Here is a 23,719-nt window from a genome sequence, read left to right on the forward strand (position 1 = left end):
GCTAGATTTCAAGTTGTAAATCAGACAGTAATGGAAACTTCACTCAGCAAATACAAGATTTTAACTGAATTGTTCACATATAGGTTTTCACATCTAATAATTTAGTTAAATGAGGGTATATATTGCTTCTAAGCAGTAAAGAAAAACCACACATTCACAGACAGGTAAAATATTTACCACATACACAAATGCCAGGCTCTTAACTCTTACGATTCAAAGTTTAGGGCTAACTACTACTACATTTTAGCTCTCTACTGCAGATTTCTGGAATCTGGTTTTATAGTGGTTTATTCAAGGGACAGAACAAGCTGGCAAGGCAGGTGGCAATGTGCAACACCAAGCGGAGTGTTCCCCACCAACTTTGGGAAACCGCTGTAATACAAAATACAGCATTTCAGTACTGTACAGCAGACAGAACACCTAAGCGTTTGGGACTAGTGACCCATGAAGCATAGATTGAGGGTTTGGGTTCTCCTCCCCCTCCATTTTCTTGTCTCCCCTCAGCCTTCCAATCTGTGAGACTGATGCCTTTGAACATTCCTTGACAATGGAACAAAATGAATAGTGGTGATAAAAAGTCCCTCAAGAAAGTAAATCTAATTGTTAGAGCAGAGGATTGAGAGCCATGACCTCAAGGTTCCATTCTGCGAGAAAATCCTGTTGCAAAGTTGCTTATGTTGTTTAGAGGAAAATCTTAGCCATTTGGCTCACACCTAATTAAAATTCCAAGAGATGAAAAGCAATCCTCAACATGAGTAAACTTGATATCAGAAAGTTAATCAAAACTGCAGCTTTCCCTGATGGATATAAATGGTAGGTATTCCTCTAAGGTCTTGCATACCAGTCATTGCTAGCAAGCATTTATGTAAAATATGAGACAAGCTTACAGCATCTTGGATACACGGTTAGCCTAGATGGCATGAGGTTCTGATTGTGGCATGACAGCAAAGCTGTAATATATGGATCACAAGCAGTAGTAATGAAGCCATAAAGTTTCTTTTAAAACACGTACACAAACCTTGCAAAGAAAAAGTGCATTTGCCTTAATTTTCTGGAAGTACTGAACAGTTGAGTAAAGGAAGATTTACATCTGAACATGTATTCATGACAGTCTATAGATTCTTTTTAAGAAGGGCTGAAGAGACACATTATCCAAACTTTTGTACCTGAATTCCCCACACACAGAGAAAGCTATAGAAGCAAAATATCAAGAACATTAGTCCTCTGTCAAAATTTCTTTTCTCTTTTCAAATTGATGCTACTTTGGCATGATTAAAAACACTTTTGGATCATGTCTTCATTTTCAACTTGACATCAAGTCCAGTCCTGCCCTGTCAACAAAAGAGAAAGACTAAGCATCTAGACCTGGAATTTCATATTTAGATATTTGAATTGCGAAACCAAAATTACAGTATGAAAGATGACTAAATATACAATTGTGGAATCCTGTACTTTTTGTCTTGTTGGCATCTGTATCGTTTGCTTTGTTTACAGTTGAAAAAGTAGCTTATGTAGATGCCACAGCCCGGACCCTCTTCCAGGAATCTGAACACTAAGTAGGGTTATTTCTGTACTGCACATCATCATCAATAGATTCTGTTGAGAATTTCATTTAAAATTTGGTTGGTGTGCAAGCCATAATAATATAACTCATCTTGTCAGTTTTACTGGCTCTGTAGGGCTAACACTAGTCATACGAAAGCAAGCAGTGTTGGTTCAGTACAATTAGTGGTCTTCCATTTTGAAAATAACTTTGGTAAAATAGCAGTGATCCTGATTTAGGTGCAAAATCTTGATCTCAAGTTGAAATATGTTGCAGACATATTGCAAACTTTGGGCGCTACTAAAATGAAAAATATTTTAATAATATTGTTCCAAAACTTACACATTTACCACACAGTAATTTTTCAAATACACCTCTACCTCGATATAATGTGAATTCAGATATAACGTGGTAAAGGGGTGCTCAGGGGGGATGCGGGACTGCACACTCTGGTGGATCAAAGTAAGTTTGATATAACAGTTTCACAAATAACGTGGTAAGACTTTTTGGATCCCAAACTGAACTACTGAACTTCTTGTTAGAAAGAAATCCATAACAGTAGTTTTAATGTAATTTAAGGAACCACATGAAGACCAGTGCCAGCCCTTTCCAAAGCCATTAAATGGTAATATTCATTGGAGATTACAACCTGGAAAAAGGTGGCTTAAATCCCCACATTGAATAGGCCAATAAATTGGGAAAAAGGTTATTAAAAAAATTCCCCTTCTACCTCAAACAAATTATTTTTAAGTTCTATACTATGAGATTATGTTTAAAAAATGAAAATAGTACAGTATTAATTTCTGAAGACTGTATACACTAAAAAATATCCCAGAATTCCACACAAACTTGGACTGTGCAAGCAGATATAGCAAGTATTTCAGATGTCGTTTATTTGGTCCATGAGATGTACAGTATAGTAATAGTATTTGAGTCTTACAAAACAGCAAATATAAATAACCTGAAACTGTAACAATACACAAAATTTGCTTCTTACATTGACATACCAGGCAGTACGTGCTGAAAAACTTGAGTAAATTAACATTGTTTTACAGTAATGTACACAGTGCCAGCTGATGTTTAAGATCAGAGAGTTTAAACATAGCACTTCTTATTTCTGTTTTTAAAGAATCTGCTATCTCAAATTAGTTGAGGGTGTGAAAAATGGTTAGATCTAGGCTAAAAATATTTTTTGTCTAACGAAAATAAAAATCTAATATTTATAAATCTGGGTTTCAAATGATGACCCTATATTAAACAAGAGTAGTTTTTTGTTCTAATGAATTATATCTAAACGTATTTACATAAAAATAACATGCTTTGTTTTCATGACTGTTTAAACAAATACTTATGTTTAAGTATTTATAAACTAAGTTTCTACTACATTTAATATAGAATATTGGAAAACTTCTAAGATTCTATTGAAATGAGTGCTTTACCATCAAGAGGAATGGACACAAATTCTGTAAGCCAGCGGTGCGATTCTCCCTGGGAGCAAAGGCCATAAAAATAGTCTAGTTCTGGACATTTAACACACCCCAAAGTAATATCTTATTGTATTACATTATCTATATTGTTCTATCATTGGGTATTTGCACTCAGTCTAGTGCTATTATGTCATCTTGCTCTTCTGTCTGGTCTGTACGCATTCTCTTTGTACTGACATGCTCTCTATCTTCTAGTTTTCTCTTGCGGTTTTTATTTTCCATATCTTCATCAGTATTGCTCGAAGGACCTTCATCATCAGAGTCGACAATCAATACATCATCTTGATCTGGAGCTAAAAAAAATATCAATTGGTATACTCTAAAAACTGACTATTTCATTTAGCACAAAAATAGAAAAATACTTTCAATGCCAAAAATGCACAGATTGTTTTTTGATAAACCATTCTGACCCTTGAATGTCCAATACTTTTTTGTTGGGATAAGGGTTAACTGGCAAGATCTCTGTGCACATGCAAAGTCAGTATGAAATGTACATATGCCCTATGTGCAGGTGTTTTAAGTCAAGAATAATTGCACACTTGAGTCCCGGTCCATCTTCAACTTTTACTCGTAGTGAATAAACTATAACTTCTACAAACAATCATATTCCATAAGAGTGATAAAGAACCAGGAATAGAGAAAAAGAATAGACGGGAAGCTGTGTGCACAAAGAGCTAAAAGATGACAATGGAAAATGTAAAGAGAACAGAAAGGATACATTAGAAAAGAAGATTTAACTTTTAAGAACCTTGTTTTCTATATGAATATACTGTAGAAACTTTTTTCGACATATTTATAAAAATTGCCTCTATCTAAATTTGAAATAATTCTGACCATGTTCTAATGCTTATTCTTAATTTAGAAAAAGTAATACATTAAGTGGCATGGGAAAGTGATCACTTTTTTGCACATATATTTTGGGTAGAACTACAAAAGTAGTATGAACTTCCCAAAAAACTGCAAAACAGAATACACATATAATAATTTCTAAACAAAACAAGTTTTCAGTTTTATATAATCTGTGCTTCTGTGACACCTCTAAGTGCATAGTAAAAAGTTTCAAATATCTTAACTCAAATTTTAGAGTCCCATATCCATTTGAGTTATTTCTTAAACTATTTAGGATACCTACAGACAGACAGAGACAGACAGACAGACATTCTAAAACTGCAGGAGAAGATATGGATATTTTTTCTGGTTAGCACATACTTCTTTCACTGCACTATGCTTAGAGTGGGAAAAAGGATGCAGTGTGTCATAGTGCCCAGAGCACTGGACTTGGTTTTATACCCAACCCTGGTACTGTCCTAACGGCTGACTTTGGGCAAATCACATCCCTCCCAGTGCCTCAGTTTCCCCATCTGTAAAATGGGGATAATACAATTGCTTTGAGATCTGCTGATAAAAATTTAAAAATTTAGTAAAATTTAAGAGCTAGATATTATTTGTGTGTGTGTATATCTAGCCATACAATTGATTTTTTTGATCAAACTACCACCAGCATCAACTAGTTCAAAAGTGCAACAGAAGTAGTATTTGCTTTGTGTGAGTTCATAAAAATAATTTTATTTATTCACCAACATACAGCATGACAACATGATGAGTCTATTTTACACAATCCATGAAAATGACACTCTAGTCCTTTAACTGTCATGTCTGCAAAATCCTTTGCCGTTAAACATCTTCCTTATAAGAAAAACTATTCAAGTAGTTTAGATTTTTAAAAGTTTACATTTAAAGATAAAATAACATTTTTAATGATAGTCTCAAAGGTTCATTTTTTACTATTTATATGTTATATACACATAAGATGCTCTCATAATAGGTATCTTGGGCCCCACTGCCATTTCACATTAGAAACACTGACAGCTTTAAGCCATCATGTAAAGGACACTTATGTTTTAATTGTAGTGCACAATCAAACAGGTAGGTTTCTAGTAAAATGAGCATTTAATTCAATTGCATAAGTATTCTTTACCTGTTGAAGTTGATGGCTGTGCTCCATCATCACTACCATTGGTAATGTTCTTAGAAATTGGTTCTGATGGTTTGGGGCCAACTTTTTCAGGACCGTCTCCAACAACTTCAAATTCTACATCTTTTTCTAGATCTTCACTGTGGAAAAACCCATAGGCTTTTAATCAAACATGTAAGCATCCACACTGGTCTTTTCATAAACAAAACCACATACAACTCCATTACTAAGAGAGCAACATGTAATTATCAGAATGATAATAAACGGAAAAGCTGTTCAAGCTCCCTCCTGACTGATATGCTTTTTGTATTCACATACACACCTTGCTTCAATGGCCTGTCTGGGAATGCCTCTTCAAATAACAACACTGAGGGAAACTGTCATTTGAACTTTTTTCCTCTCAGTTTCCTTCAATTTAAATGCCCATTTTCTGTGTTCATCACAAATGCCGAGTGAATGAATCTATTTTATAAGAATGTAAATAATTTACTCAGCTTCCCCACCACATAATTATGTTTACCTTAGTTCTAGAAGCATTCTATATAGATAAAAAAAACCAAGCCAAGATTTTCAAATGACTACTGATTTTGAGCACCAAATATGCAACCCCTTATTCTGATCACAGGTAGTTAAGTAGTCAATCAATCTTCCATTTAGTTAGTAGTTTTTGATACGATAGTCCAGAAAGCAATACCTCTTTTCTCCTTTGAGATCCACTAACTGTATTTATTTTACACATACATTGTATTCTTGTTTGTGTATCATAAAATTGTTTAATTAAATTAAGATCTCTCCAAGTTCCTATTCTTGCAGTAAAACTGTCAATTATTTCAATCCAACAGTAAGACAAATGTTCCAAAAGTCTTCATATGTTAGTCACTTAATGTTTTAAATTTGTGTGTTTAAAATTCTCCTTAGAACAATTCTATAGAATATACATTACATGTAAGAAAACAAATGTTCCAAAATCCTTACCTATGAAGCACATTGATTAACAGTGTATAGTCCTGCAGGAAATCATCTGCTTGTAGCCGAGTGCCATTCCGAATTCCAAATTCTGATAGCTTCCTGTGGTTATTTGCTATGAAAATAGTGAAATATTGTACAGAATTTATTTTTACAAAAATTCTGGTAAGAACTAGAATTAGTACTAGTACTAGTACTTCACAGAATATTAGTTTGCTTTTTAAAACCAGTAATTCACTGTAAAAAATGAGACTGGTAAAGTACATTTGATTTCTTTAAATAAAATTATACCTATATTATAAAATAATTAAAAAAGGCACAAATATACATTACAGTTGTATAGGTAGCGTTTAAAGCATAAAGCCAGAAGATTCAGCCTTCTCATTCATTTTCGTCCCATTTTCATATACACGCTATAACCCTTATGATCTTTCTAATACCTTGGCAAAACAGAATAAAGGAACTGAGAAACATTTTGATTCCGTTTCCTGATTGCTCTGCATCCAACTTAACCCTTAATATCTTCTAATACATTTGTGCATAACTTCTGGGGAGGTTTTTGTTTTATACACAGGATTACTAATAAAAAGGTTAAAACAACACTATACTAAGCCATCTGGACTTAATGCAGTTTCAAACAAACAAGAATCTTAGTATGGACATACCTTCTGTTTCTCCTTCCTCTGAAGATATGAGAATAGTCCCTTTTCCATCATCTATCTGTACATCTGGTGCTACCATAGCAAATTTTTCTTTCACTATCTGAAAGGATAAAAATGACAAATATTGAAAACTCTATTTTAAGACCAATAATTTCTTCTTGAGGCATTTGCATTTAAAGCCTATTAAACATATATCTTATTCATTTGATCAAATTAAATTCCCCCACCATAACTGGAATCTCAAAGACTCAGTCAATACAAAAAAAGTCGACAGTATGTAACTGGGGCCCTCTATTTTAGGTGTTCAAGTAGGTTTTTTTTAAATCTAATTTTGAGATACTCAACAAGAGACAGGATGTTATAATGGATTTTATTACTTTCACTGAAAATTTACAAAATTCAAACGTTCCTTATACGATGACAGTATTGTATAAGCAGCTTTTTGTGGTAGGATTTAACAAGTCAGTTTTAATAAACTGAGGTATTACTAGCAATACAGGAAGGGAATTTTATTTCATTTTCTATTTCTTAACAAAATTAATTTCTGAAACTGACATTTGTCTGTAGACTTCTCTTAGAGTTTGAAATGCAAATTAAAAAGTACATCTAATCAGTTTGTGTTCCCCTTTCTCCTCTTAGTACCATAATTGCTAACCTCAACATACCTTAATAAAAAAGGTTCAAATATCAACATTTTGTAGTATAATAAGTGTACTTAACCTCAGATTTAAATTTAAATTTAAATAAAAAAATGCAAAGGCTAAGTAAAAAATGATATTCAAGGTTTCAGAGTCTTTACCTTATCCTGTAATGTCAACACAGTAACCTTGTGTACATTAAGTTTCACTGTAACTTCTGGTTTACTTGCACACACATAGCAATTGGGATTTGGAGGATCCAAGGAACAAGGAACAAGTAGCTTCTTTCTTGGGTTTGGTTGTTTGTTTAGAAAAATCTTTGAGGAAGAAGAGGGTAAAAAATTATGGTCAAATATATAATGAATAACTTAAAAACAAAAGCAAAAATGTTATCTCACTTACCGTTCTACAATGCTCTATTTTTCCTGATAAAATCTTCAAACCCTCCAGCACTATCAAACCAGCTATCACTGCATTAGTTGTAGCTATAGCAGGGATTATATTTCCTGCCATTGCTGCAAAAAAGCAGAAGTAGGTAATTTTTTCCAGTGCACGAACCTTTAAAGAGTGCTAGAGAAAAATACTTTTTTTAATGAAGTCATTATTAATTTTATTCTTACACTTGATATCAAATCTGCTCTTCATATTCATGCTGAAAATGTGCATCCTGAGGTTTGCAGCAGAAGTAACAAAATCCATTGCAGATGGGTCATCCTGCCAACAAGTTTAACAAAACATTTTAGAATAGATTTTAAATTGGAAGAAATGTTTGCAAAAGCCTATTACCATAAATACAATTTGAGAGATCTTGTACAATACTCAGTAATTCAAATTGATGCATTTCTTCTTTCAGTTGTTTCAACTTTTAGGCAGCGTGGTACTTTAAACAAATATAAATACTAAGTATTTTCATTTTGTAAATGTATTTACATAATGCTTTAAATGTTCAAAGCAAATTCTAGACCTGAAAGGTTGCTGACTCCTGAAGTGGTGTTCCAAGTCTTCATTTATTCACTCTAATTTAAGGTTTCGCATGCCAGTAATACATTTTCACATTTTCAGAAGGTCTCTTTCTAAGTCTATAATATATAACTAAACTATTGTTGTATGTAAAGTAAATAGGGTTTTTTAAATGTTTAAGAAGCTTCATTTAAAAATTAAATTAAAGTGCAGAGCCCCCCGGACTAGTGGCCAGGACCCGGGCAGTGTGAGTGCCACTGAAAATCAGCTCGCGTGCCGCCTTTGGCACCCGTGCCATAGGTTGCCTACTCCTGTTCTAGACACTAATCCTCACAGCATCCCTTAAAGTAGGTGAATGTCTTATCTCCAAAAACAGATAGGAAAACTGAAAAAGGGCAGGTGAGGTGACTTGCCCAGGCTACAAAGCAGGTCAGCGACAGAGCCAGGATTAGAAGTCAGAACCTCCTAATTCCCAGATCTGTGACCATTCCTCTACTACACTGGCATCTCATGAAAAAATAAAGGTATCTTTCTCCTTCACGTCAAAGCCAAATCATGGAGTTCAGGATTCTACTTTTATCAAATAACTGCCAATATGGAAAGACCCTAAAATACAGCATAAAGCATTTTCCTGTATTTGGTGTTGGATGTTTTCAACTATGAAGGAAAACAAACAGTCTTGAACTTATGGCGTTTAAGTGAAGATCCTGATGGTATGCTGATGCATAGTAGCTTGCAGGATTAGCGCTTTAGTGGGAATTTTTTTTTAAAAAGTGTATTTTCAATTAAGACTTTATATTATCTATTACTAATTTGACATCTTATCTGCTTGTTTTTTTTAAAATCTGTTTTATTGAATGCTGTGTAGTTGTAGCTATGTCAGACACAGGATATTAGAGAGGCAAGGTGAGTGAGGTAATATCTTTTATTTTGTCTTTTTGTATAATATTGGATTTACTGATAATTCAGTCTGAAATTTGACTCTTCTTATATGTTGTTTCTATTAACAGCTTTTTGTTCCAACCATATTTTTTTTTCAGAAATGGCAGTACAACAATCCAGATCTTTTACTATACAAGTTTACTGCAGAAAGACTATTGTCCAAAAAGAGGACATGAGACACTGGATGTGGTTTAATTAGGCTGCAATTTTATTCCTAAATGTCTGGAAGTACCTGGCAGATAAAATTGTATAGTGCAGGTAATTCCAAAATCAAGTACATATACCTGGCGGGTACAGGGCTGCCGTCCACATTCCCACTTACCTATCCTGGCCCACAGCAAACCCACTGCTAAGATCTTGCCCCCTCCTCCCGAATAGAGAGGGGGGGCTATAAAAGAGCAATAGATTTGTGCTGTACCAGTCAAGAGTCCTGAACCCCTGCCCCTGTTTCCGCTCCTTTAAGGAGTACCTCCTTTAAGTCCCATAACAATTTTATCTGATCACTGCATCCCTTCCCTATGGAGTACTTGCATAAGACAACTACCCCAAGCTTACATACCAAGTTGCAACATCACAACCTAATCCCAGCTAACATTTTTTGCCCCCCAACAAAGCCTCCAACCAGCTTTGGGGAAGGCCAAAAAATAAATAAATCCCCCTTGTCTAGACCAATCTGCATGGACATAAGTAGTCCCGCCTTTCTTCTGGTCACCTGGGGAGGATGGTTAACATCCCCACACTGATCTGACATGAACCTGCCTCTGGCCTTTTCTGATTTAAGCAGTGGGAGCCATTGTCTGGCTTAAGTGTAGTGTCATTTTAAAAAGAAACTCTCCACTGTTCATTTCTACTCAGATAGCCACAGCTCACAGACAAGATCACATTATTTCTGATGTTCAGACAATAACCAGATCAACTCTTCTATAGTTTCATAATATATCAGATGTCTATGGTTAGAGTTTTGCACTAGCTTTACACAATAATTGGCTCCATCTTTATATCTCTATGTAAGGGCCTATATTGGTGAGGAATTAAATGGATATGACTAATAAATTCAGTATCTGCCATTGCTGTTTCAAGTGCTGTTGTAGCCGTGTTGGCCCCAAGATATGAGAGAGACAAGGTGGGTAAGGTAATATATGACTAATAAATTCAGTATCTGCCATTGCTGTTTCAAGTGCTGTTGTAGCCGTGTTGGCCCCAAGATATGAGAGAGACAAGGTGGGTAAGGTAATATATTTTACTAAACCAACTTCTGTTGGTAGATGGGACAAGCTTGGTAGAAGCTTGAAAGCTTGCCCCTTACACCAACAGAAGTTGGTCCAATAAAAGGTATTACCATATCTCTCTTCTGACTAACAAAGTAAAATTATTTTAAAAGCCACAACTGGAAGTGGTAAAACTGCTCCACATTGCTCTAGCAGATGTGTCAAATTTTACTTCCAAATACTTGATCCTTCTGCTTAATGTGTAACCATGGGTAAATCCATTGCTCTTTTATATCTGCCTCTCCATTCAGGTGGGAGGGGGAAAGGTCCCAGCAGCGGGTTGGCTGCAGGCCAGATGGGTAAAGTGGACAGCAGCTCTGCACTCCCCCAAATATAAGTACTTCATTATGGAATTAACTGCACTGTACAATTTTATCTGTCAGACTGTTTTAACTATTGTTGTACATTTCTGTTAAAGGTTAAGTACAAATAGTCATTCACACGAGTAGCCAGATCTATTTTTTGTTCCTAGAAGTGCTGCTCTACAATCAAATTTAGCCTTTAATAATTGATTAGCATGTTTACTTAGCATATGACCAGTTCTTATACATCTTCTGAACTAACCTTATCCCATATAAGCTCAGCTCCATCACCCTTCTCAGCTAGGTGAACTCTCAGAGTTTCAACACTCTTTGAAAACAGACGTGCATAGCTCTTGACATCTAGAACCTGTTGGTCTTTCAGGCCTAAAGAGGAGTCATTCTGTTGATCAGACATGTTTTTCTCTTCAAAATGAAAGAAAAAAATTTAGATTACAAATATTTAGGAATTTCACAGAAGTCTTCTTAAAGACGTCAGATTTGCCAATTTTAGTAAAATTGTACTCCATTTAGAAAACATGCAATTATAAACCACAAACTAGAGTGACTGAAATAGTATATAACAAATCTGCACTTACTTCTGCATTTTCAAAAGCTAAATTGTATATATTCTTATCAGTAAGAAAGCTGAAAACTCAAAACTGCTGTAACTAAAACAAACACAGAAGGGAGTCCGAAGACAATCTCAGTATGAGCCATTTTTATTGTCAAGAATGAAGTATACACAACACTTGATTGTTACAGCTGAGGATATCAGTGTATGATATGAGGCTTCACCTGAATCATAGAATATCAGGGTTGAGAGAGACCTCAGGAGGTCATCTAGTCCAGCCCCCTTCTCAAAGCAGGACCAATCCCTAGACAGATTTTTGCCCCAGAACCCTAAATGGCCCCCTCAAGGATTGGACTCACAACCCCAGGTTTAGCAGGCCAATGCTCAAACCACTGAGCTATTGTTGACATACAGTTTTTAAAATGAGAACTACAGAATTGTGTACTTAAAACCTGAAATAGTAAATGCAAGTCAAATTTAGAAATGCATTTTTATTCTCCATAGAAACAGCAAATCTTTAAAGAATTAAATAATGTCAAAATCAATATTTTTAAATAGTTACAATGATATGGGAAGTGCATACAGTTTTATATGGTTGAATTCTTAAAGTATACCATACAAGAACAAACGGGGGGGAGAATGGGGGGAGAAGGGGGGAGATTACCTTGATTCTGTACTTCGGTCCAGTCCAATGGTACAGGAGGTTTCCTTTTTTTCCACAGTTTATCCATTGTCAACAGATATCTAATATCATCTTTGAAAAGCTATAAAACAATATGAAAAATGAAAAGTAAAGTAAAGATATGTACCTTGTTTTACTTCATTTTAAAATCTACTTTAAGATTAAGAGTTTGTGTTTCTCTACCAGAGAGCACTTTCAGCCACAGTGATTACAATTATATAACAATTCCCCTCACTTCAAGAAGGCACAAAGGGGAAATAGATACTGAAAAGTTACTCCCAATCCCTGCCTTCTAAAACATTAACTATTTTATGTAAAATAGAAATAAGCTGTGCTTAGGACCCAAAATATTTTACCATCCATGAAGTGTCAAGGGAATAGTGATACCACACAAACGCACACTGAAGTAGTCATTGCAAGAATGGGCACGTGTGCTGAAGGGCATTTTTACCTATATGTCAACTTAAATAGTTCTCTAATTCTAAGGACCATGGTAACTGCCTGCACTGCTTAACATCACAGTCCTTAACATGCCTGTTCCTAACTTCTGTCCACTAGGCACAAGAGTTTGGGGAGGGACTCTAAAACAGCATATACATCCCTGCTCCTGGGACTGGTTGCACCCAGAGCACAAAGGAGAACCTTCTCATACTCAGACTGGCATCTGCTTATGTCTGAGAGGCTCCCACAGAGCTCAAAAATAGTTTTTGAATTTTTCCTTTTTAAAAATAACTTAATCAGCTGTAAATTTAACTACCATTTAGTCATTACTCTGGTGCAACAGAGGCAGCTGGTAACTGTTTCATCACTGGAGCACAGAGAAAAGGTAGGACCACAATGCTACACTAAGAACTACTGTCAGGATATGTCTTCGCTACCAACATAAAAGTGCTGCCACAGCAGTGCTTTAACATGGCTATGTGGTTGCTGCACCAGCGCTGGGAGACCTCTCACCCCGAGAGAAGTAGCTCCCAGAGTTGGTGCACTATCTACACTGCCACTTTACAGCACTGACATTTGCATGACTCGGGGGCAGGGGTGTGTTTTCTCACATCCTTGAGTGAGAAAGTTTCAGCACTGTAAAGTGGCAGTTTAGAAAAGCGCTCAGTGTCATATCATGATTATTATTTTTCTTAAATAATTAGATTTGACTGCTAACTTAAAGCATCCAAGTTGAAAATTTTTGCTCAAGTTTATAATAATGACACACTTCAAACAAAAACATATATTCAGAGCAAAACTACTACCTTCGTGAAAAGTTTAACTGGATCATATCCAGTTGATTTAGCCCATTCCTTAGTTGAAACACGTTTAATATCACCATCTTCATTAGATGCTCTTGCTCTGGCTTCTGCTTCTGTTGGCTCCCCTATAAAATAAAAGGTTGATTATGTTTTTGAATTTAAAAAAAGCAAGTTGTGACCCAAAATATTTTTCACCGTGGATAAACTAAAGCTATCCAGGGAATAGAACTGAACATTCACCTGTCTTTGAACTATTCAGAGGTTTTTTCTCTCTGCAATCCGCTGGCCTATCAGAGAATCCAAAAGGAGAAGGGAAAGTAGACAGTCCTCAGGATCGTCTCTTAATAGACTAATATTAATTGAATATCATACAACTAGCTGTAAAACTGAACAGGACATTTTGATTAACATAACTGATATACAATGAAGTTACTGATTTATGTCACTCACAGGCAGCTTCAGGATCAGCTCTGTCAGGGGATACTTCCTGATCAGCATCTTCTTCACCAAACAACTGACTGTGTATTTAAAAAACAAAACACAAGATTATCATAAGATAATTGTTCTGTAAGTAGTTACTTATACCTGTTTTTTTAAAGCCTGTCATAAAAAAATTAGTGATAGATGCTTTAATAATTCCAGTCTATTCTACTTGATCATCACAGCTGTGTTAAATCTAGCATTTATATTGAGAAAAGCCACCACAGCAGCAGTGGGCAAAATACAGCCTGCAAGCAGTTTTAAGCCAGTCCCCGAGCTCCCACTGGGGAGCAGGGTCTGGGGCTTGCCCAGCTCCAACGCTCCAGCTGGAGAGCAGGGTTGGGAGCCGCACCATAAGGCTTCCAAAAGCCGTGGCATGGCGCCCGTCCAGCTCCTACTGGAGCTGCAGGGGCGGTAGTCTGCAGACGGGGCAGCGTGCAGCTGCCTGGCTGCACGCAGCTGCCTGGTTGCACCTCTGCATAGGAGCCAAAGAAAGGACACACTGCTGCATCTGGGAGCAGCTTGAGGTAAGCCTGCACCTCTGAGCCTCTCCCCATGCACCAACCCCCTGCCCCAGCTCTGATCCCCCTCCCGCCCTCCAAACTCCTTGGTTCCAACCCAGAGCACCCTCCTACACCCCAAACTACTCATCCCCAGCCCCACCTAGAACCCTCCCCCACCCTAACCAGGAGCCCCCTTCCTGCACCCTGAACTTCTCATTCTGGCTCCATCCCAGAGCCTGCACCCCCAACCAGAGCCTTCACCCCCTCTCCCACACCCAACCCCAGTTTTGTGAGCATTCATGGCCCACCATACAATTTCTCTTCCCAGATGTGGCCCTTGGGCCAAAGTTTGCCCACCACTGCACGATAGGATAATTTATCAGACCTTCTATAGCATGGAAGTGTGATGTATATACCAAATTTATTTGGACCTCAAAAATGATACAAAAAATATTCTGAGAGGAGCATACTTTGATAAAAGAACAGACTAATTAAAAGTAAGCCATACACAGTGTGACAGTCAGTACCCCATATTCATTCCTTTTTCAAAACTATGACAAATTTTGCACAAAGTATGCCTCAAGAGGTATCATTGGAAAACTCAATTTGCTGATCATTATCATCCCAGTACAATGTGTGCCAAAATTGTATATAAAGTTATAAGATTCTACTGAATGACGTTACTAAGACATATTCCAAATTTGGGGAAGTAGTCACAAACCAGTTCCTCAGAGACGTGTCAACAAAATCAAATAGACCATCACCCTGGTTAAATGGCCATTCTTTGGCAGGAAAAAGGGTGAGAGTGAGAAATTTACATGTTGGTAAAGAAACAGCTGGAGGTTCCTGTCCCCACAGACTCTCTCTCTCCTGAATCTCTGCTGGAGATGATTCTCAAAGAGGAGGAAAAGAATAAGAAATGAGAAACAGATGCCCCAAGTTGTTCCTTTCTCTCTCCCCATGGCAACCACAACACCTGAGGAATAAAGAAACAGCTTTGGACTGAGTGGGGAATCCTGCCTGAAAGGAATTCTGCCAGTATGACTGCCAGAACATGTGGTGAGAGACACCTTTTACTATGAATTCACTTACCTCGTTAAGTTAGGTATTAGTTCCGTTTTTACCTTTTATTTCTTTGTAAACAATTCTGACTTTTATGCCTCATTACTTGTAGTTACTTAAAATTTTTATTTCTATAATTAATAAACTTGTTTTATTATTTTATCTAAACCAGTATGTTTGAAGTGTTCAGGAAACTTCATTTGGGATTTGTGCATTTCATTTTCTATTAATGAAACGGACTTTATATGAGCTTGTGTTGTCCAGGAGAGGGTGCACTTTTGGGGAAAGTCTGGGACTGGGAAATTGCTGGTGTTGCTCTGAAGAGTAATTCAAGAGCAGCTGGCCATAGCACTCATACAACATAGCTGGGAGTAATTTACATGCTGGAGGTTGCGTGGGGGCAGACCAGCAGTGACTGCTCTCACTGCGAAGCAGGGTAAAAGCACCCAGGCTGGAGAATTTAGGGGACACAGCTGTTAAACAGTTCAGATTGTACCCTGGGTAATGTCACACACAGTTATAGGGCAAGAAAACAAAATGCCCATAGTCTGGACTTCTATAGAGCTGATATAAAGTGAAGAATGGAATTACAAATGGAAAGTTCTTGCAAACATGGACTGAGATATTAACTAGTCCCATCCTGCAGTAGAGCTATTTATCTTTCCCATGAACAGAAAAAATCCAGAATATAAAAGTTCATCTCATGGCAATTTTGTTTTAAGGCTGCATGACCTAAACTCTTGAAAGAACACCAAGACCTCTGACTGGGAACGTATATTTGAAACAAAAGGCAAGAAACTATCAAAAACCATCTCTCTGTTCTGGGTAAACAGGAAGCTTGACTCATCTATCATGTAATGCAGTTTATAACTGAAAATAAATTAAGGCACAGAGGGAGTTAGTATTAGTTGCCTTTCAAATGTCTGTTGAGAGAGTACTGCCTTTAATACATTTCCCTCAAAGCTTACGATCTTTACTGCTATCAGTCAACATGAAAGGAAGAGAAAATGTTTGTAATAATAAATCTCCAGCTCAGAAATTTAGTCCTGAGGTCATACTGAGATCTTGCAGGTAACATCTAATCTTAAATTGTGTTCTTTTCAGCAAGACAATACAAAGCTAAATGGCACCGTTGTTTCCTAAATGGAAACAAATGAGCTGAAAAGCCAAGTTTCCCTTAAATTACCTCCTCATTTATATAACTCAAACAATACTGTGTCTATCCCTTTTATTTATACTGAAATAAGCCGGTGCCTCTAAAAAGACAGCAAATTTCTTCAACCAATGAAGTAATTATGGTAGCAAATGCACATTGGATTCCCACAAAACACGATTTATAATGAAGCAATAGGCAAACACACATCCAATCAACTCATATCAATGTGCCTAAGAATTTTTTTTGCCAGTTTCTCTCTGTGATACTAGAATATCAGTCTGTTTTTAGAGTTTGTTCTATCATTATGTTAAACAGATTGGGCAAGTTATCAATATGTTTTCAGTGCATTCCTCAAAGTGGTAGGAGTTTGAAAAAGAAAAAAGAATGCTGTAAAGTAATTTTTAATTTGCCTATTTTAATTTTTTGTTGATGGAGATACATTTAGAAATTAGAAAATAAGTGTGCAGTGTGATAGCTATTTTCTTAAAATATGTTTACTTACTTGAACAAATACTTTGCCCACACAATGCAGTGGATAGGTTCTGATGGAGTGTTGCGAATTGTGCAGCCTGGAAAAGTCTTCTGAGTTGGTTTAGGATGACATTCATAACACTCTGTCACTCCCTATAGATTCAGGCAAAGATAACTATTTCCGTAAGTCACACTGTGATGGCTTTGTTATGGTATTCATCGTTAAAAAGTGACAATGTTAGCAATATCTTGATAAACATAAAGGACATATCCAGCCTATGCTATCCAAAGAATCAATGAATCAAACAACAACAAAACGTTATACCAACTAACCTTTTTGATAACTGTTACTTGTCCAAGGTAGCCTGCAGTTCCACTTTCTATAAGAGGAACATCAGCAGCCAGACACATCCTGTTCACATGGTTACGTGCAGCTAGAAGAGAAAGCATTCAGGATTAATTTGAATATTAACTAAAAAAGAATCTTTGACTTTGGAAAGGCTGGAGACCAGTTTTCTGCATAATATATATCTGCATAATATATATCTGCAGATAATATATATCTGCATTTACCTCATTTAATTATACACACTACCATGCCTCTCTCATAACACCAATCTTTCAGTTAGTACAATATATTAACAGCTGTTTTTCAAGAAGAAATCTCCAACTAAAATGCAGTTATGTATATACATCAAGGGGACCTTCCTATCATAGGGGGGGCACTTAATTCTTAGCACTTACCATATACGCCACTGTTCATTTTCAAAGTCCAAACTGTACAACCATGAAGTATATGTTAAAGCCGCCCTAGTAAAGTAGGTAAGCAGTATCTTCATTTTGCAGGTGGCGAAACAGAGATCGAGCCTGAGTGACTTACCTGAGGCTTCAAAGGGCATTAACGTCAGAATTGACATCAGATCACTGTAATTTTTAGCTTCTATCCTTATATGTGCCAGTCACATTTCTTTCATCTCAGAAATAAAGCCATAAAAAAAGTAGGAATCTCACCTCTGTTATCCAAAGCATTCATAACCAATGTAAACTGCCGGAAGAATTCTACATTATAGTCAGGGCTGTAGAAAAGAAAATTTTTTAAAACCAGCTTACTATATGGCTTTTGGTTATTATGGCACAGCAGAAATTCTACAAATACAAACAATGTAAGCAGAAATGATATCCATGTGATAAACTGCACAGACATAAGCTAAGTTTACCACTCACCTTTAACTACTTCACCTGTCCTCTGTCCAATTTAAAGTATCATATTCCTCAATCCTGTGGGGCTAGGAATGGGAACACTATACTACTGAAAAGGAGCTATTCCAAGCTTCCCTACTGGACTTAGAAGCCCAAAACACTGGACTTTAAAGATATGACTTTTTTTGTTTAAAAATGCTATTAGTTATAAGTTCTTTTGGAAGGTTTTTTTTCTAAATTTAGTTTTCATTTCTCTCTGGGATATGGTATTATTACTCAAAGATCTTAAACACACAAACTTTTAGAAATCTTTAGAATAATATACATAGAATATAACAGAATAATATACAAACACAATATATGCACAAACAAAATACACAACCACCGTTAAAAATAAAGAACTATTTTTACTGAACACTGTTATTTATTACCTCTCCTATTACTACTGACAATTAGTCAGTCTATAAAATTATTGTCTGATGGTAAATGTCCTCTGTAGCGCCACTTCAAAAAAAAAAATCACACCCATGATCCAAAGCAGAGTGAAAATCCTCCTTTTAAATTCTGGAGCAGTAGTTAACTCACCAATAGTATTTCCAGAACTGTGCAAATTTCTGCCAATATTAACCATTATAACTCACAAAAATCTTTTCAGCCAGAGTGGGACACAATGCACTACATATCCAATAAGTGCCCATTTAATAGCTATGAAAAAACTTGTAAACAGAAAGCATGATGTGCATATAAATTTTTTTGGAAAAAGGGGGGAAATAATGTCTGATAGTGAAAGAGGCAAATTTTATACGCAAAGAAATTTTCCAAATGTTGAAGAGTTTTACAACTAATAAAGGGAGGCAAAACAAAAAGTTGAACTTTAAAAATGTATTTGATAGCATCTTTTAATTCACATGTTAACATTCTAAACCAAATACTGTAGTGATGTTGATTTAGTAAATGTTATAACATTAACTGTTAACTCGTTTATAACATTTGAAACCCAATTAGAAAACACTTCCATTTTTACTCAAGGCAGAGAAAAGGGGTTGGTCAGAGAAGAGAAGTATATTCTGGAAAATATATTTAATGGTTTTTAAATTTTAGGAATGAAGAAAAAGAGTGAAGCTTATAAAGATTTAAACGTCTGTGAGCCAACAATTAACATTAACACAACATAAAATGTGGTATCGAAGGAACTGGAAAAACACAAATTAAACCATCAGAATTACTCCAGAAATATGTATTTTGTATTGTACTGATCTAGTACATTAAAGACGTTAACTGTTAACTAGATTTTTAAATATGTTAACTGTTGACACACAGAGCTAGGATTAAAGTATGATTTTAAGAGTTTCACAGGTATAAGAGTAGAATATGCAAATGTCTTAATCTCCATATGTTAAAATGTTCTTCTGGTTCTTATTAAGAACTCAACATACTTTTAAAAAATATTCAAATTACACATTTATCCATTTAGTACATGAGACTCAAGCAGAATTCAATGTTCTAGAACCGTGTTTCTCAATGACCAGTCTGTAGACTAGCGCCAGTCCCTGTGATCTCCCTGACATGGTTTAGGAAGGCAGAAAGCTGGTCCCCGCTATCAAAAAGGTTGAGTAACACTGTTCCAGAAAATTTCCACAACGGTTGACAAAAGGAGAAAATGGATACAAATATTTGAATAAATATCATTAAAAGAAAATTCATAAGTTCAGGCCCAAACTCAAGTCACTCAGTTTGCTCTAGCCTCACATTTATAGCTAATTTTTAAATATTTAGTAATTTTATAAAATCTCCTCAAGCTACCAACAAACATTGCATGTTTTAAATAACTATATATACACATATATGAAATTTCTAGTAATAAGAGTATTTAAATAAAATTTAAGACAAACATACTTCATGATACTGTCATGATAAGCTATAATATTAGCTTCTGGGTAAAACTGTAACACACTTTCCTTGGCAACCTGGAAAAGAACAAAACAATTGGTAGTCCAATATTTCTACCTTACATTCAAGATCCAACAAATCTGCAAACACTATGCATTAATACTGGGGTTTAATTTTTTAAAATGAAGAAATAGTGTATCAACTAAGACTTATTCCCTCAATTATTTTAGAAAGCAGTAAAGAATATTACAAGCTATATATGAACCATACATTTTCAACATTGATCTAGTACAGGGGTAGGCAACCTATGACATGCGTGCTGAAGGCGGCACGCGAGTTGATTTTCAGTGGCACTCACACTGCCCAGGTCCTAGCCACCGGTTCAAGGGGCTCTGCATTTTAATTTAATTTTAAATGAATCTCCTTAAACATTTTAAAAACTTTATTTACTTTACGTACAACAATAGTTTAGTTATATATTATAGACTTAAAGAAAGAGACCTTCTAAAAATGTTTCAATGTATTACTGGCACGCGAAACCTTACATTAGAGTGAATAAATGATGACTCAGCATACCACTTCTGAAAGGTTGCTGACCCCTGATCTAGTATGTACAGTAACTATTTTAATATTCCACTAATAACATGAAAGATGTGTATTTTATTTAGAAAAGGGTAAGTTTTCAAATTTTTCTCCTTACCTGTGCTTTTGACCTCCCAACATGTTTCTTTTGAAACAAAAACTGCCTGTTCAGGTTGCTGACATCAATAGTATCCAAATCAATCTGTAAGTACATAAGAGGCAGCCATTTCACATTTACGAACTAAACAGATCAAAAGCAGCGTATGCAACATTAAAATAGAGCAGTTCTTCATGCTATCTCAAGAGAACACAATTTTCAGATCCACTTTATCTAATAAAGTGCAGAAGTGAAAGTTCTTAAACCAATATTAACTCAGTCACATCAGGTATGCAGTAGCTTCTGTTTCTCTTTTTCCAGATGAATGTGTAGCATAGTATATTTCAGTTTACATCATGACACAGTAGCCTTCACTATAGTCTAATACAGGGATTACACAAACTAGTAGTTCCATTGAGCAAGTTTGCATACCAAAAACTGATCACATTTGAACAGTTTTGAAAAACTGAGTTAGACAAAAATGCTGACCATAACTTAGCAATCAGCATAGAGGACAAATCATAATTCAGCACATTACCTAACTTGATTGTTCAAAATTATGTTCAACATTAAAATTCTGTTAGACAAACCTGCTGACATCAATTCCTACTCATGTCATGAGGCAGATTAAAACTATATGCCAGTAAATAGCCAAAATATGCAACATGCCCAAACTGACACAGTCCTAATTCCTAAGAAACTTTACATTTTCATTTTACTGATATTGGACAAAAGACATTTCTTTGTAAAATAACAAAACTATTTTGCACAATAATTATAGCTTTGCTCTCATTCTCCTTGTCCACTCCTCAGCCCCTTTCTTCATGGTCAAATTTTGATACACTCCCTCAAACTGCTGTCAAAAAAAGAGAGAGAAGAGTAAAGGGAACAAAACTAAGGAACAGATCCAATCACTACTTATGCTAATAGAGTTGGACAGGGTCCTAAAACAGGGGCACAAGCAAAATACTAAACATGCCAGTGGAAAATTTACCTGTTTTATAGCCCTTGATTTTCCAAAGCCGCCACAACAATCTTTGGAACAAAACTACTTGCTATTTTTTTAACAAGAGTCCAATAATTACAAGGTGAGGAAAACACAAAAAATGCCTCACAATGAAGAAAAATGTTGATCTTCGTTCTCTTTGCTAGGCTTAGTTCACTGGTACAATATTACTGTTAACTCCATCTGGAACATACTGAAATAAATGGGACTACTTGTGGAATAATGTACTAGCGGCTGAACATGGCCATGGGTCTGGAAACCAGTTGCCAAGTGTCAAAACATGATTTCAGATAAAAGCTCCTAATTTGGTTTGTTAAGCACATTTGGACATGAACAAAACTTCTCGGAACTAAACTTAAAATCTGTGTTTTCCACACATTTTCAAACTTTGTTTATGGCCAAATATACAGGTCAAAACCGTGATAGATATAAGAAAGGTGCCTAACAGACCTGCTAAATTTATAATTTGCCTTTTTAAAAAAAGTTTCTTCACAAACGCATTACATGACAGTAATGAATTAAGAGCTGAGAACCAGGTTTATTTGGAGATATTAATTTTCTGCCCAAAGTGCTAACAGTCCTTTTTTTCCTTCCCTTTTGCCCCTTCTATTACACTCCTGTGTGGAGATTAGCATCAGGAAACAAAAGTGAAAGCAACAGCCCGAAGTAAGTATCAGGATTGGATTTTCAAGACTGACAGTTTTACAACTCAGTATCTAAAAATACAATTTCACCATCCCCGTATTTCCCTTTTAGTGTCACCCAGCAGACTACAACGGCAGTCTGTTCAAGATATTAACATCTCTACTAGAAGACAACAAGCATTAAGCAAAAATTAACACTAAGATTTTAAGGGGGCAGCTGGAAAGTGGCAAACATGATATGCTATTCCCCACTTTCGGAAAAGTGAAGCTTCTACTTCGCATGTGACTGTACAATCCCTGTGGGGGAAAGACAGACGGCGATGCCTTCCCATGCAGGTGGGATTAGTGAATTCTCAGACTTCCTAGAGCGCGAGAGCTCTCACTTTAATCTTCAGTATTTTCTGGACAGCCAATCCCTACAGTACGCCAAGCGCACGCCATCGTTACACTGGATTTGATATTGGGGGTTCCCAGGCTCGGAACTTTATTTATTTTCTGTCAGGGTTTCTTTTCACACAAGCGGGAACTACTCCCCATCCGCCCAACGCAGCCCACCCCCCTTCGGCCCTGCCAAGCCAGCTCCCACCTCTGCCACCCACTGCAACCTCTTCCCCCTCCAGCCCCGTGCCCATGCGCAGGGGGCCCTGCGGGACGGTGCAGCCCCTCCCTAGTGCCTGCAGCTTTGGCGGGTTGGAGCAGTTTGAAACACACAATGAGGGGGGAGGGGAGCACGGCGCACGCTCCGCCGGCGGCCCCGCGAGCTGCTTCCACCCCCGCAAAGCGGGCCGGGCTCGGCTCCCTCCGATCCGCTTTCCCCAAGCCCGTATCCGCTCCCCGGCCGCGGTTCGCGCTCCCCGCCCGGCGTTCGCTCCGGCCCCGGGCCGCACCACGTCGATGTTGTTGAAGCCGGTGAGCACCAAATCCTTGAGCAGCTCGCAGCCGATCCCTCCGGCTCCCACCACCAGCAGCCGAGCCCCGGACACTGCCTCCGCCAGCTCCCTGCGCAGGGCGCCCGACACCGGCACGGACATGGCGAGGGGGAGGCAGCGGGCGGGCAGCGATTCCGCGCGTCTCTCCTCAGCGCCGGGCCTCTCTCGGGACAACGACGACGACGACGACCCGCAGCTGACACTGAAGCAGCCTCCGCTGCCTGTAACTGTCGCAGCGCCCCCTGCCGGCGGGGAGGAGAACGCGACGCTCTGAATGCTAGGAGCCCATAGCGAACGGGCCTAGCATGGCTTGATGGCCAAGTAGACAGAGGCGGGTGGAGACGCAGAAGGGCCGGGTTCAGTCACTGTATTGTACACGAGTCTACTCTGGAGAAGAGCTCAGAAAAATGGCTCCTGGTGGGCTTAGGTCACATGCTGCTGAGGGTGACAATGGCTTCT

The 23,719-nt window shown here is 37.2% G+C and overlaps 1 protein-coding gene across 1 annotated transcript; it reads right to left on the reverse strand.

The window, feature by feature from the left end:
* Positions 1 to 2,412: 2,412 nt before the first annotated feature.
* UBA2 (ubiquitin like modifier activating enzyme 2) lies at positions 2,413 to 23,446 on the reverse strand. Its single transcript, XM_030581274.1, has 17 exons — positions 23,219 to 23,446; positions 20,703 to 20,786; positions 20,009 to 20,079; positions 17,924 to 17,988; positions 17,246 to 17,346; positions 16,944 to 17,065; positions 13,691 to 13,758; positions 13,244 to 13,365; positions 11,979 to 12,078; positions 11,006 to 11,166; positions 7,892 to 7,985; positions 7,674 to 7,786; positions 7,433 to 7,588; positions 6,637 to 6,733; positions 5,981 to 6,086; positions 5,009 to 5,145; positions 2,413 to 3,323 (listed from the first exon to the last, which is right to left on the reverse strand). The coding sequence occupies exons 1-17, from the start codon at positions 23,360 to 23,362 to the stop codon at positions 3,142 to 3,144; spliced, it is 1,923 nt and encodes a 640-aa protein (XP_030437134.1). The 5' UTR covers positions 23,363 to 23,446; the 3' UTR covers positions 2,413 to 3,141.
* Positions 23,447 to 23,719: the final 273 nt, after the last annotated feature.

This window comes from Gopherus evgoodei, chromosome 12, assembly GCF_007399415.2.
Source record: "Gopherus evgoodei ecotype Sinaloan lineage chromosome 12, rGopEvg1_v1.p, whole genome shotgun sequence".
Taxonomy (NCBI): domain Eukaryota; kingdom Metazoa; phylum Chordata; order Testudines; family Testudinidae; genus Gopherus; species Gopherus evgoodei.

Bases quoted from the DNA above. Each gene is read 5' to 3' on its own strand.
- UBA2 (XM_030581274.1), bottom strand. From the start codon at position 23,362: ATGTCCGTGCCGGTGTCGGGCGCCCTGCGCAGGGAGCTGGCGGAGGCA. The intron at 13,366-13,690 runs GTGAGTGACATA...TTTATTTTATAG, and splicing joins AGCTGATCCTGAAGCTGCCT to GGGAGCCAACAGAAGCAGAA. The intron at 5,146-5,980 runs GTAAGGATTTTG...GTTTTTCCACAG, and splicing joins TTAATCAATGTGCTTCATAG to TGAAGATCTAGAAAAAGATG.